The sequence below is a fragment of the Choristoneura fumiferana genome, chromosome 6, assembly GCF_025370935.1.
Source record: "Choristoneura fumiferana chromosome 6, NRCan_CFum_1, whole genome shotgun sequence".
NCBI classification, from domain to species: domain Eukaryota; kingdom Metazoa; phylum Arthropoda; class Insecta; order Lepidoptera; family Tortricidae; genus Choristoneura; species Choristoneura fumiferana.
This window is the reverse complement of record NC_133477.1, coordinates 14,362,839-14,377,767: the sequence shown is the minus strand read 5'-3', so window position 1 is coordinate 14,377,767 and position 14,929 is coordinate 14,362,839. Positions and strand designations below refer to the sequence as shown.

General features: G+C 39.1%; 2 protein-coding genes across 2 annotated transcripts; one reads left to right on the top strand and one right to left on the bottom strand.

The window, feature by feature from the left end:
* Positions 1–1,983: 1,983 nt before the first annotated feature.
* On the bottom strand, positions 1,984–7,007 carry U2af50 (U2 small nuclear riboprotein auxiliary factor 50). The gene is made up of 8 exons (XM_074089381.1): positions 6,865–7,007; positions 6,199–6,789; positions 5,602–5,684; positions 4,091–4,213; positions 3,893–3,980; positions 3,458–3,611; positions 2,768–2,852; positions 1,984–2,277 (listed from the first exon to the last, which is right to left on the bottom strand). Exons 1-8 carry the CDS (start codon positions 6,878–6,880, stop codon positions 2,146–2,148), a joined length of 1,272 nt encoding a protein of 423 aa, XP_073945482.1. The 5' UTR covers positions 6,881–7,007; the 3' UTR covers positions 1,984–2,145.
* A 442-nt stretch (positions 7,008–7,449) lies between these two features.
* Positions 7,450–14,776, top strand: rtet (major facilitator superfamily domain-containing protein rtet). The gene is made up of 8 exons (XM_074089380.1): positions 7,450–7,639; positions 7,717–8,151; positions 8,779–8,937; positions 9,673–9,855; positions 11,303–11,549; positions 12,976–13,167; positions 13,656–13,793; positions 14,507–14,776. The coding sequence occupies exons 1-8, from the start codon at positions 7,637–7,639 to the stop codon at positions 14,596–14,598; spliced, it is 1,449 nt and encodes a 482-aa protein (XP_073945481.1). The 5' UTR covers positions 7,450–7,636; the 3' UTR covers positions 14,599–14,776.
* Positions 14,777–14,929: the final 153 nt, after the last annotated feature.

The following is a 14,929-nucleotide window of genomic DNA, read 5'->3' as shown; positions in this document are numbered from 1 at the left end:
ATTACTTGGACAGGTAAAATATTGCTTTTAGCAAACGGTATTGACAATGATAGGAAGCTAATTTCTTTACTGTGTGTGGTGCACAAGTGTTTGAGACTTGTTTAGCGTTGATTACACCGAGCAAAATATGTTTGACATTTGGTGACATTGAAACTGTTTTAACCAAACATTACAGCCCGAAACCCAATGAAATCTCCATGTTTATAAATTAACAAGCGTGATCAACGTCAAGGGAGAAGGCATCCGAATAATATAACCGACTTACGAAAGATTAGTTCGTCTTGTAACTTCAGCACTTGGAAGTATGACGCGACCGACTAGTGTGCGGTATGAGCGACCATAGATTGCAGTACGAACTATTAAAAAAAGACGGTCTCACCTACCAGAATGTCGTGGATGCTATGCTACATCGGAGAGTGCGGTGAAAGACATCGTATGATAGTGACTAATTACGGAGCGAACGGCACCCTGACGCACCCACACACGCCGCGTCGACATCGACGGCGCAGCGGAAGCGATGGACGTCAACGCCGTGCAGGCAAAGGCGGTCACCGCCTGTGCTACAGGTCGGGACCACCACGGCGGAGAATGTCGTTTCGTCAACGCAGTGTGCCGTTTTTGTAAGAAAAGAGGACACTTGGAGAAAATTGTATCGCCAAAAGAAACGCGGCTACAACACAGTTCACTACACGGAGGAGGACAAGGACGATTACATCGGTGGCAATACAACGTGGGCGGCGTCCGCGTCAGCCGCGTGCCGCCTTACGAAGTGGTCGTGACGTTAACGGACGCCGACGGACTGCAGGTGGACACGGGCGCGAGCTTTCTCGCTGGTGAACGAGCGCACGTGGCGCGCGTTGGAACACCCGCCCGCCGCTGCAGCCGCCGCCGCTGCGCTGCGCACCTGGACCGACTCACCAGTCCCTGCTGGCGGGGGACGCTTCGGTGCAGTACAAAGACTTACTCGTGATTTAGATGTTTTTGTTGCGAAAGGCAAAAGGCCGAATCTCTTAGGGCGTGATTGGTTCGAAGTTAAATGTTCATTAAACGTTAATACGTGTCAACTTCTTACGATTGATAATGATTAATAGACATGTAGAGGTATTTAAGAAGGACTCGGATACTAGGAGAGGTAGCTATTCATGTGAAGCAAGGGGCGACACCTAATTTGTTAAAGCTCGGCCTGTACCGTATGCGATAAAAGATCGTGTCGAAAAAGAGATAGATAGATTGGTTCGGAGGGGTACTCCGTCCGGTATCTTTTTCCGACAATGGTACATCGTTCGTATCCGGCGAAATGGAGCGTTTCTTAAAAATAATATTAAACATTTAAAAACAGCGCCTTACCATCCGCTACACTGGTTTAGCCGAAAGAATGGTGCAATACAGTGTAGAATAAAACTTCGGTAAAATGGATAATATACCTATATGAAGTTCCCAAGCCGAACATGCTCCTGGGATTACATATACACATGCTCTGTCCATATTTTGCCCGGCGTAATTGCTTATGAAAGTAAGCTACGAACACTTTTGTTACTGTCACCTTGTTAATGTCAGCATAAAAGTTGAAAGATAATTGACAGTGAACGCAAACCATAAAAGTGTTGTTCAAAGCTGTTGGAACATAGTATAATGTACCTAGAATGAAAGGTATCTGTTACAATCTTTTTATTTCATAAAACTAATTTTCATTCTAGGTGGCAACGCTATACCTGCCTGGGCCATCAGCCTCATCGCTGGCATAGGAATGTTGCTGATTGGCGGAATCCTGTATGTGGTCATGAGAAAACTCGTTTTGTCTTCAGAAACCGGCACCTTGAACACTTATCAGCCTGCGCTACAACACGAAGACGTTTAAAATGTTTTATTAAACTAAGCAGAAATTTAAGTAAATATTTCCACCGTTATAGTTTTAATATAATAATGTTCTGGTGTTTTCTAAGTTAAGATTTATTTACATTTTTATCGAATAAAACTATCGCCTCGATAAAATTAATTTATTATAGTTTAATACATATAATAATTATGGTAGGTATATGAAAATCGTAAACCGAGCAGATATCTCGGGAAAACGTCACTTAAAGAGATTGTACTAATGAACAAATGAGAAAAATGATTTCGTGATGTTCAAAATGTTTCCGAAAGTTAAAACTCTCTGCGGTGGTATTTGTCTGGGTCGAAGTAAGAAGTGACCACGACGCGGTTGCTGAACTTTCGTCCTGTTAGGGTCTGCTGCGCTTTCTGGCAATCCGCAATGCTGTTGAATTCTACGAATACCTGTATGAGAAGTAATTAATTAATCAATAGAGATAAATTAACTCATAAATTTCATGAGGTATAATTACACACTGACTGACGACTTAGTCGAATGATACCTGAAAGAAATCAGTTTACAACTGCATGCTTTACAGTATCGCATTTGATATCTACTGTATTTCGAGACTATAAGTTTTTCAGCTCCTTTCATTTACTTTTGCTTGTTTTAAATAAAAAAAAGCTTAATTTTTTAAATGTCTCTCGTCTAAGGGTAGCCCGCTCATTGTATCACTTGTTGGCTGACACAGGATCTCGTCACACAGCAACTCCGATTGCGCGGCTGCATCACACTAGTGTGATGTAGGAATAATGTCCCTATCTCATGACATAAACCCTATCCTAGTAATCCTAGTATCCTGTTTAAACCACAATGCCGTCTAACTAAGATGGGTGCACGTACTGTGTTTTCCGAAATTAATTCTTTCACAATATGCTGTAAAAATGCCCTTACCTTTCCACAACCTGGTACTTCAACTCCTTCTATGGGTCGAGGGATTTCTATACTGCGCACGCAGCCGTATTTGTTACATTCCTCCCTGAAAGCAGCATAAATTTATCTTTTAGGATTCAAGTAAATCAAAATGGCTAAAAATCTATACAACAAGCTGTTAGTAGCTTTTTATTCGATTTTATAATTGTTTCAGTAGTTCCAAGGCTATATTTTATAAGCAAACGAACCTATCTCTTTATTATATTAATGTAGGTGAATTAATATGTCAGGCAGTCGGTTTCTTGGTCGACTCAGGTACTAGTGGAAGGACAAGGTCCAGAAAGTCTTTCAGATCTTGGGTTCGATAGCTGGCGAAAGTTGACCCAAGAGTGCAATGCATAGGGTGCGGTTAATGCATGTGCGCGTCTTCGTGAATGACTCTACCTATAATGCAGACCCAGATAGTTCGTGTAATATAATTATATAAATTATAGAAAGAATTCGAATTATCATGGCACACTTCGATTTCACAATTACTGGGGCATACACTGACCACCCTCATACATACTCAGCTCCAGGTTGGCCCATAAAAAAACAAACTCATGATCTGCCGACATCAAGACAATAACTATTTCAGGTCATTGTGAGCCCTGCTAGCAAGTACGGTGCGTGTGGTTGTGATTGAGTGTAGCTGGTAGCATGTGCACTCACTTAATGTCCTCAAGTATGTCCTCATACTCCTCTTCGTCGCGCAGCTCGTCTGGTGTGACCATATTCAGTAGGCAGAGCACCTCTGTGGGAGGCCCCGCACCTGCCAGCGTTAGCCCTGCCACCTGGAGTTGCACCGGTGCTGCTCCCGTCATCGCTGCAATAATAAACATCATTTAGTTTTAGTCAAACTTCTCATTATTTTTTAAGTTTATCCCTTCACTATAGCATACTTTATGGTGAGTACAATACAATACGCAATTTTACTTGAATTTGTCATTTGCTAGGCACTATCACATCTTTAAAGCACAATTCACTCTTTTTGGTGTAGCCCCCAACAAGAATTACATACTTTCTCATGCTCAAAGAAAAATTTTCATTTAAGAAAATTTCAAACAGAATGAAAATTAAATGAGGATGAGGATATGAAGCATTTACCCAGTGTAGAATTCTTGGCTCCAATACTGGCTCGCTGTACAATAAGCTTCTTATCACCCAGCTGCATTCCATTGAGACCTGCAATTGCCTAGTAAACAAGGATACAATGTAAACTTTGGGATTATTTGTCAAAACAAAAATATAAAATAATACTTCTTTTTTTTACATGATTTATTTCACAAAACACTTTTTAGTTACCTGATCAGTCATAGAAATGTCCACATATTCAGCAAAGGCATAACCCTTGCTGAGACCCGTTGAGGAATCTTTCACTAAATTGAAAGCTCGGAGCTGCCCAAATGACATCAGCAGTTCTTTTACCTGTTTCATAACACATTGCATAAGAGAAACATCATAACAAACACACAATCATTTTTACAAAGTTATAATAGCTTTGAAAAATATATAATGGTTTCTCTATACACAGAAGAGTTTCAAAAATTCAGTGTTCCCTTAATAATTTGTGGTAATATGCAGCAAACATACAAATTAACATTATCTGACCTGTGACTAGCCGCATTTTAGTATCAAGTGTGAATGGAGGAGACTTGCCTTGGCTTGCCGGCGTCTCGTTCAAGTACAAGACGTATAGGTGAGAATGAGAGACAACAGTGACACGCGGGCCGCGAATGTGCCAAATCTAAGCTAGGGAGGGGCAGAAAGCAAACTATGTCAGTGAGTTGTATAAGAAACCGTCGAGCGTGAGACGGGCACGCTCGTCCAGCCTAGGGTACCTGAAATACCTGAAATGGACCAAAATATATCGCGGCTCACTGCTGGCGCCACCGTAGCCCTGTCAACTGTTGAATCTCGCCCTGAAATGTCGCGGCTGCCTAGTAGGTACTGCTCTCAGTGTGGCCTAATTAATCAAATTTGCTCCATTGTTTTGTTTTATTATGAGGCAAATGTTGAAATTTTGGGGAATTTTATACTGAAAACCCTAATTCAATTTGTTATGCATTCAGGATAGTAGAAAAACTATATTTAAAGTATAGATCTGAATCATTCTATTCAAAGGAGATCAAGCTGCAAATATAACTTGAGAATATAAATTAAACAATAATATTGTACATATTGTTCGCCAGATCACCTGTTTGGTGACAATGGCAGTATTAATTGGCTTAAAAGGGTAAGGATCTGAAATGTTTGCACTGCATGTCTTTCCTGCAATCAGACTTTAAAATCTGCTTAACAACTGTATACCTATAAACCTAAAAAGCATGATATCGTCATTACTTTGAAAAAATCTCATATCTAAAATCAATATGTGAACAAAATTGAACCTTGACATAATGTTCATAAAGTTCACCATGAAAAATTATCTATTTTGAGGTAGAAGTTTTTTTTAAAGTAGTGACGATATATAATTTTTGCACAGAATATAAATAACAAATTGTATTTTTTCTGGAAAAACGAAAACATATAACTTGTTATGTCTATAATAAGCAATCAATTATTACAAAAAATGTAAATGGGGAAATCAAATTTACAAAGTAATGTCATAAAAACATTGAATTATTATGAAACATTAACAAGTGAGAACATGTAATGTGCAAACCACAACACAATCAAAGGTGACACAAATTAATCAGTAAACTGATAAATTTTTGAAATTTATGATTTGGGGATTTATTACTTATTAGGTATAAGACTAATGTTTCACATTATTTCAATAAGACCCTTTGGCTAATAAAAAGTAAAACAATTACCTGATCCTCATTTAGATAATTAGGCAGACCACCTATAAATATTTTGTGAGGGGAATCCGGGACCACTGTGCTGATTACACCAGCTAGAAAAAAAAAGAATTGTTAAAAAATTGCATTACCACTATTTTCCTGAACTTGCTTTTTTTCTGGTAAGTCATTAGGGTGGAGTTCAAAAAGTTGATCATTTTATTTACCTTTCATATGCTTTGGCCAGGATCAGTCCAAAATTTAATGCCATCTTATTCTATTTTTATCTTAGCATTATTGGTATTATTTGAAAGAAAGGAGGCCAGAATACAGTTTCTATTACATTACTGGTAGTTAAAACTAGTATGAAACAATTAAAATCCAACCATCTGATCTGATTATGGCTAGAACTAGATTACAGATTTTTCCTACTGGTCTTTTTGTATCATAATCAAACTATTTCAACAGTAGGTCTTTAGCCACAAAAAACAAGTACAAGAAAAAAAAATTAAATGACCCATATTTATGTCAGTGGAAAACATCAGGCTATGGTCTAATTATTTGAACTCCGCCCACTATTCATGAATAAAAGATTTAAATGTAATATTGTCATAATTAAGTTGCAATCACCTGGGACATTGATGGATGGGTTCTCAGTGCCAGGCATGGGCTGGTAGTCATGTGGCCGTCTGATCTTTAAACTTTGCCCTTTGAAGTTGATACCATCAAAAGCCATAGCCTGTGTGGTCTCATCTATAGACCTGAACTCAAGGAATGCAAAGTTTTTGTCCAAGTTTATCTGACAGGCGAGAACTGGGTTACCAGCAGCTTGTGCCAAGCCAGAGAGATGCATCTGCTGATTGAAAAACTCCATAGTCTCTTCTTCAGTCACACCGAAAGGTATGTTACCAACATACAATCTCCGCGCTTGTCGAGTGATAGTGGAGCCGACCACCGGGACAGCAGCTTGTGGTGTATCTGCTACGATATTTGCTGGGATTTGGCCGGCTGCCTGCATAGCTTTATACTGCAGCGGGGTAATGTGCTCGAACCCCGGTGGCGGAACATCCCAGTACAGTGAAGGCTTACGACGACGTGATCGTTTCGTCGTTGGCGATCTTGACTTGCTTTTCGGATTCGGACGCTTTTCTCTTTCACGGCGCTCTCTTGATCGAGATCTTGAGCGCCGACGTTCTCGAGAACGGGATCTGCGTCGGCGATCTGTCGAACACCAATAAGTTGAGAAGAATAAGATGCAACTGAGAAATAACATCATTTATAGGAAAAAATCCTTACCTTTATCTTCTCCCATTGTTTTCAGTATATAGAGCAATGAGTTTTATGTATTCACCACCGAATAAGCCAAATAGTTAATTTCCACGCAAAATGGCGTCGCATCGCTTTCATTCGGGTGTTCAAAAGGGGAGAGAAGGGTGAGGGGTGAGGAAGAAAAACATGGTTCTGCAGGGCTACTATGAAACTCGAAACTCGAAGTTCGTTCGTGTCGTGCGGTCCCTCTCACTCGTATTAAATAATATAAGTCGGTGGGACGGTACGATACGAACTTCGATTTAAGAATTACGTAGTAGCCCTGCTGATTCGTTCAAATAGTTACTTCTTGTTATTCTTGTGTAACTAATTAAAATTTGATTGTAAATTAATAATAATAAAATAAAGACGTCACAAAAGACAAATCTTTAATATTAAACTGTATTATTGAATATTTTTCTGTTATGTGTTCTGTTATTAGTTATTAAAATAAATCAAGTTTCCTTCCTTTGTTCAAATTTTAAATCAGTCAGATCATTACTTATTATCTGTGGTCAGTAGAATCCCGTCCCGTCCCGTCGCCGTCTTCCATCTATCAACGTCAACGTCAGTCAGACAGACTGAGCTGAGTCTGTGACTGTATTGTATGTAGTGCGGGCGTGTTTACTTGATCGGTTTAAAAAGTGAAAGTCCGAAGCTTAAAGTTTGTTTAAATTATTGATGCCTTCGATCGATGGCTCCATATGGTTCCAAACAAGAAGCCGAATCATCAGTGCCGCGTTTACAGTTTGATTGAATAATGGTGCGCTGTAAATATTGTTTTAAGTTTTATTAAAAAGCCAATTTTAATTTAAGTTTTATAATAACTTACTATTTTAGGGAGACCTTAAAACCAATGGTGAGATATGGCAGAGAAATGGGGCTCAGAACAAACTTATGGGAGAACAATATGATAAAAATGATAAATTCGACAAAATATCTAATAAAAACTCTTCTGCGAATTTGAAGACCATTGCCCTAATTTTCGTTTCCCTGCTGCTCGACCTTTTGGCATTTACGATGATCCTTCCGCTTCTGCCTTCTTTATTGGATTATTACGATAAACAAGAAGGCCATGGTACAAGTTTGTATGGCTCATTATTAGGAGCTGTCCAGAGTTTCCAGAAATTAACTGGGGCCCCTGAGAAATTTTCTTCAGTACTTTTCGGAGGAGCACTGGGATCTATGTATAGTTTCCTGCAATTCTTGACTAGTCCAATAGTTGGTAGTCTGTCTGATGCTTATGGAAGAAAGCCTATGCTACTAATATGCTTGGTAAGTAAGATTTTTTAACTATTCCAGTCTGTGTTTTCAAACACAATTTCTAAATGAACTGGGATTGAGGTTCATTATTCTTAGCTCCATCATTATTCATATGCCCATGAAAGGGTTAAGACTATCTAATGGGGAATGGATGAAAATTTTTGAAATGCTTTTGTTCCATATATTTTAGTTCTCGCAGATAGAATATATTTAAGAAAAATGACCAGATTACATTTTTGATAAGATAAGTTCATCTGACTTATCTCAATGGCTCTCACTACTATCTGTATCTTGATATCAAGGATATCTAAAAATTGGGGTCACACTTATCTATACTAATATAATAAAGAAGTAAACTTTGTGTATTTGTTTGTATGTATGTATGTATTGAGGTTGTGGTAGCCTAATGACTATGGCCTCTCAGGCAGAGGTTTACCATGAGCTCTACAGTGTGGGAAAACCATGTATAAAAACCTGCACTCACTTGCAACTACAGCTGAAGCCTTCTCATTGTGAGAGGAGGTCTGTGCTCTCCAGTAGGATGTAAATTTGCCAAGATAATGATGATGAACTTGATTCTATTAATTCTTTGTAGGTATACCTAAAAAAAAAAGACTAATAGCATTTTTCTGTTCATAGATTGGAATAGCGCTGTCCCATGCGTTATGGGGTGTTGCAAGCTCATTCAGTGTGTTTGTGCTGGCTCGTTTTATAGGAGGCCTGAGCAAAGCCAATGTCAGTCTGAGTATGGCAGTTGTTACTGATGCCTCCAATGAAAAGACAAGAGCCAGAGGAATGGTAAGATTATGAATAAATTTAGGTAATAACTATGAATGTGTATAATGGTCTTAGAGTCTCCCTATATACTATCGACGCAGAATACAGAAAATCCTATAGAAAAAAGCTTTGTGTCTATGCAGTAAGAGCGAAAAAGACGTCGACGAGTCAGCAGGCGTCGGCTGTGCGCAGGTAACTTGGATTGCAATTTAGTTGAAAAAGTATCCTTACTGCTTTGAAATATGATTTAAGTTAAAAAACATTCAAAAAGTCCATGTTAGTATCATATCTACTGCTTTAATTATGTTCAGCTACAACATTCATATTCTTTGAACCTGATTCTTCACCAAGTCCAAGAAAGGAAGAAAGAAATGATTTATTACAGAAACTAAAACTTACTTCACTAACTTCATCTAAAATAAAATTAGTGTACCCCAAGCTAAGGCTGAACCTGTATCTTGGAACCGGTTCTCTACCTTTTTGCATAATTATTTTTTGCCAAATGTTTCATTTCCCAAGTCATAATTAATTTTCTCTGAAACTATATTAAATATTTTCAGAACTTTCATAAAACCAAACTAACCTAACCTACTGCGCTCTATAAAAATAATAAAATATAATACACTGAGAAACAAAATTGGTTTTGGAGAAATTTGATACTTGGGAAATTAAACATTTGGCCAACAATAATTATGCGAAAAGGCAGGATACCCTTGGAACCAGAGTTATGTATATAAGTATTTATTTTGTTCACAGGCTTTGGTGGGTTTGGCGTTTTCAATAGGTTTCATAGTGGGGCCATGCGCGGGCGCCTGGTTTGCAGTAACAAATGACGAATCCTACGGTCTGTGGGGACAGCGGCCGGCGTTCTATGCCCTTAGCTTGTCGTTGGCGAACGTTGCTCTCGTAGCATTTTGCGTGCCAGAATCGTTGCCGAAGGTAAATAGGTTTAGCAGTAATGCATGCTTAGCTAAGTTTATGATGATAATTTTGTCTCATCAAAATCTCTTCCTTTTTTCGAACCTGATTGCAACTTTTCTTTTTCTGACATTTTAAGCATATAAAGCCAGTATAAAGTGAGATTGTACAAGCAAAATAAAATGTGCTATGTTTAAAAATTTTGTGGTACAGTTAACAATAACCCACGAGTATAGAACTGTTTGTCTACAATCTACATCAACTAGAGGTGAGACTGGAATAGGTTTTTGGAATACTTGGGTTTTGGCTTGGACGCGTGAGTACTAGACATGGGTAATCTCAACTCCGCGAAGTGATCTGACTCACTAGATCCAGCTCCGGTGTCGGTACCGAATCCGCTTATTGAATCCGACTCCTTTATTGACTCCGGTTCTTTCGAGCGATTATTAATTTATCTATGGCCGATCGCTCCGGCTCGGTTCGGTCGGTCGGTGTCGGTACGGTACTGCGGTGCCCCACCCGCTGACTGAACTGAAGTACAAGAACCGAACGACCAACCAAACATAGGTAATAAGATCCAAGTCCAAGATCCGATCCGCAGGGCTACTACGAACCGAACCGAACCGAACCGACCAACCAAACATAGATAATAAGATCCAAGTCCAAGATCCGATCCGCAGGGCTACTATGAAACTCCAAAATCTAAGTTCGTGTCGTGCGGTCCCTCTGACACTTATACTATTTAATACGAGAGCGAGAGGACGGTACGATACGAACTTCGAGTTTCGTAGTAGCCCTGCCGATCCGATCCGAGCCGAGCGAGAGCGAAAGCAGGCGACGGAGCGAGTCAGTGTGAGTGAGCGTGACGGCGATCACGAGCGAGGCGAGCCGCTCGATCCAGTCGGAGTTAGTAACTCCGGAGTCAATAAGATTTGAAAGGATCATTAAGGGATTCGGATCCGCTTGAGGATCTGACTCTTTTGAATCTTCAGATCCGGATTTACCCACCTCTAGTGAGTACGCGTTCCCGCCCGCGATTCTTTTAGCGTACGAGTATTTAGGAGTACGGCAGCTGACAACGTTCCGCCAACTTGAAAACTAGCATTTATGTACACTTTTTAAATGAAAATTTTATAAAAATTGCTGCCAATCCTAAGCCTAACGAGGTTTTTAGTCGGTATTTAATGTAAGTTAAAATTAAACAAATATGAAGTGTGAAGACTGAACTGTGACGTGAATTCGGTAGTTTGATATTTGTAAAACTACTAAAACTATTACATACGCAATTACGGGAGCGCATTTACGGGATTCATTTTGTTACGCAATGAGTCAATTGAGTTAATTACTCATAGATACTCGTGGACCTAGTCTTTGGATCTAGTCTTTTTATGGACGCGTACTCGCAAGACTCAGTCCGCGTGTTGCCTAGTACGTCTCGCCTCTAACATCAACGTTTTTTTTTTTGCAGGATAAAAGAGCGCCTCTCTCTTTCACATTAGCCAAAACAGTGGATTACATATCCCCATGGCATTTGTTGAGATTCACGGCAGTTAAAAATCTCTCGGAGCATCAGAACAAGGTGCTGTCAAAGCTGGGATTGATATACTTTCTATATTTATTCATATATTCCGGCCTTGAGTTTACTATCACGTTTCTCACGCATCACACCTTTAACTACACTGCCATGCAACAAGGGAAAATGTTCTTAGTCATAGGTAAGTCAAGTGTTTATTTCAAATGCCTTGCTAATGCGGCGTTTTTTGTTGGTCTAATTCTCACGCTGTTTTTTTGCTTTATGTGTTATGAACTGCTTTTCCTTAAAATACAATAAATTGATTTTACATGTTTATCACTTCATGGGACAATGCAGAGTCATGCGTTTATGAATACAATGAGGGTTTTCAGAGAGACGAAATATCGCTAGATGGCGTTAGTATCGTGATCGTGAGGTCCGTTTGACGTTTGCTTGTGATTCGTTAAATAACTAAATGAGCCAATCACGAGCAAACGTCAAACGGACCTCACGACACTAACGCCATCTAGCGATATTTCGCCTCTGTGAAAACCCTCATTAGCGTGTATCCGATATGCCTTAGTCAGAATACGCAAATATTAAGTAATTTTACTAAAAAATCATGACGATGACGAATTCTTACCGTAGTGTTGGCCTAAAAACGTGTCTGTGTTCTTGATCTGAAGTTATGCTCTACAATTAGGTACACAATTGAGTATGTAGGTATTAAGAACCAGCATGACCATGACCTCGAAAAATTAACTTAACTATATATATATATTTTAACTAAGTATTAGAAATATATATTATAATAATATATATTTCTAATACTTAGTCTCCGAAATTGAACCAATTTAATAAACATTCTACAATTTTATTCGTCTCGCGAATAATTTGCTTATTCTTATTAGTTATTCGTCATTCGAATAAACTTTGCCCGTTGCTTCTGAGTTAGACTGTAACCGGGCAGTGGATGCAGGGTTAATAATGTTCGTTATTCGAATATATTTTGCCCATTGCTTCCGAGTTATAGGTAGAGTCATTTACGATGGCGCGAGCCGTGGCTCTTGTTACATTGTCATGAAAGTCTTATTTTGACAAAAATAAGACTTTAGTGGATGGCACTAGGTGTAGAGTGAAACCTGGTAGTAGTTGCAGGATTAATAATTTTTCATCATTTGAATAAATGTTGCCCATTGCTTTTGAGTTAAAGTCTGACCAGGAATATAATAAACCTGACGCGAGGGCAGCACTTCTAAGTTTTATATTGCAACATTCTTTACACTTACTATACGATACCTATCACTCATATTGACAACGGTGTCAGTGATGTTATTTAAAGGAATATTTTCTAATCCCTCAGACTTATTTTATGACAAATACTTTAATACATTGTGAATTATTTTCCTTCCAAGGCTATGGATAATCTTCGGCATTTTAACGCACAAAAACACAAAATAACACTAAAATACCACGCGCAAACAACGTTAAACTTTGACAGCAATAGACAGATGACATTTGAATTTAGTGTTACCAGTGCAAGAAATTAGTTCTATTGATTTTCCGCAATATGGCGAGGCTTTTTATAATTCTGCTCAGCCTTCAGTGTAACCGGGCAGTGGTTGCAGGGTTGATAATGGCGGTGCTGCAAGGCGGCGCGGCGCGGCGGCTGGGCGTGCGCGGCGCAGAGCGGGCGGCGCGCGGTGCGCTGGCGCTCACGCCGCTCGCTTTCCTGTGCGTCGCACTCGCCGCTGTGCGAACGCCGCCGCTCGCCAGCCCGCTCGTGTGGCTGTGGCTTGGGCTGATACTGTTCGCGCTCTGTAAGTCCTGTGCCATTTAAGTTTTTACTGAGCTATTCGCTAATAGGGTATTTGACAGCTCCCGAATTTACCATACATTATTTGAAAATGTAGACATGTCGCAGGAAAACAGCCAAAACCGAGATACCGAGAACAAATCTATAAGGAATATGACCAAATAACGCAGAATATTAATATGACGAATCCATGTAATCATTTATTCCTTTGCCTAGAAAAAAGTCCTGAATCTGTTTGGTGAAATGACGAAATTAGCCAACAAAAAAGGCAACTCGTTTTTTCAATTTAGCAGATTTATTTAGTGATTTGATAAAATCCCTGAAACATGTCAGTGAGTTGATGAAACTAATTCACAAAGTCAACTCATTTGAACAAATCACCTACACTATGTTACAGTAGAGAGTACATTATATCACTGAACGTGTCCTGGGCGCTTCCGACACGCTCTTGGCCGGTATTTAATCGTTACTTTTTTATTCCAATTGTTACAGCCACCGCGTTCGCGGTGTCTTGTATGACGTCGATGGCGGCGAGCCAGGCGCCGGGCGCGGCGCGCGGCGCGGTGCTCGGCGCGCTGCGCTCGCTGGGCGCGCTGGCGCGGGCCGCGGGGCCGCTGCTCGCCTCTGCAGGTAGCGTGCAACTGTTGCAGCAACGCGAATAATTAAAAAATATTAAAATGGTTATTCTATATAATACGTACATATCTGTTTAAGTAAGCGGGTATGAGGGTACCCACTCATGATCGTCCTTAAGATACGGGGATTACTATAGATAACACCATCGTTCGTAATCTTACTAAACATTTCTATACCTAACCTATCGACTCGCAAGAACAAAACGTAGTACGTACCTACGTCTACTTACAAATATAAGGCTAACAAATTAATATGCAATGTCATTCGACTTATTACCTACCTCCTTAGTTAGTCAAAATACCGAGATAAAGATATTTTGACTTTGACCTATTCATCAGGCTGTTTGTGATAAAAAGACTAAAAGTAAGCTGACAAGCTAATGCTAATTTTAATTCTCAGTAAGTAGTTGATCATATAAACGACTTGTAAAAAATACACATAGCTGTCATTTTTTGCTTGTACCTAAGCACTTCTATCAAAAATACAAAAGATTCCAAAAACCAATCTTAATTTGATAGGACCTAGGTTCGATTCCCAGCGCTGGTCTATTTTTCTGGTCTCCCGTGGACCCCTAGGAGTTCACCTGGACCACTTTGGAAACCTCTAGTATACACGGTCATACCTAAATTTTCTTTTCTAGAATTGTTTTAACGAAATGTCAGCATAATCCTTTAGACTTAGGATCTCATGAACGTTTTATTTTTCAGTGTACTGGTGCTCAGGCGCAGCCGTTACTTACTCTATTGGATCAATAATATTAATAGTCCCAGCTGTGATGTTATTTAGACTGAAAGCATAATTCCGCAGACTTTACACTGCCATTAAAGCAATAAATTATTGTTTAAGTTCTTCTTTGAATTCCATTATTTATTGTTATACAATTTTTTATTTTGTAAATTAATTAAGCTCTATATGTATTAACATTTTGAAGATTTATCTCGAATAACAGTATTATAATAAAGTATTTTATTCATGAATTTTGTATTTCTTTTACATATACAGATTTTTAACGATGTTTGCAGTACTATACCTACTAATTTCCCTACTAAAATGTAACATAAAACATTTACTATCAAGATATTCAATCTTTAACTATCGCGTGTTTGGGTGATTAATTTAATCATCTTATC

Bases quoted from the DNA above. Each gene is read 5' to 3' on its own strand.
- U2af50 (XM_074089381.1), bottom strand. The intron at 3,981-4,090 runs GTAACTAAAAAG...CTTGTTTACTAG, and splicing joins ACATTTCTATGACTGATCAG to GCAATTGCAGGTCTCAATGG. The intron at 2,853-3,457 runs GTGAGTGCACAT...TGCTGCTTTCAG, and splicing joins GACATACTTGAGGACATTAA to GGAGGAATGTAACAAATACG.
- rtet (XM_074089380.1), top strand. The intron at 9,856-11,302 runs GTAAATAGGTTT...TTTTTTTTGCAG, and splicing joins TGCCAGAATCGTTGCCGAAG to GATAAAAGAGCGCCTCTCTC. The intron at 11,550-12,975 runs GTAAGTCAAGTG...CAGTGGTTGCAG, and splicing joins GAAAATGTTCTTAGTCATAG to GGTTGATAATGGCGGTGCTG.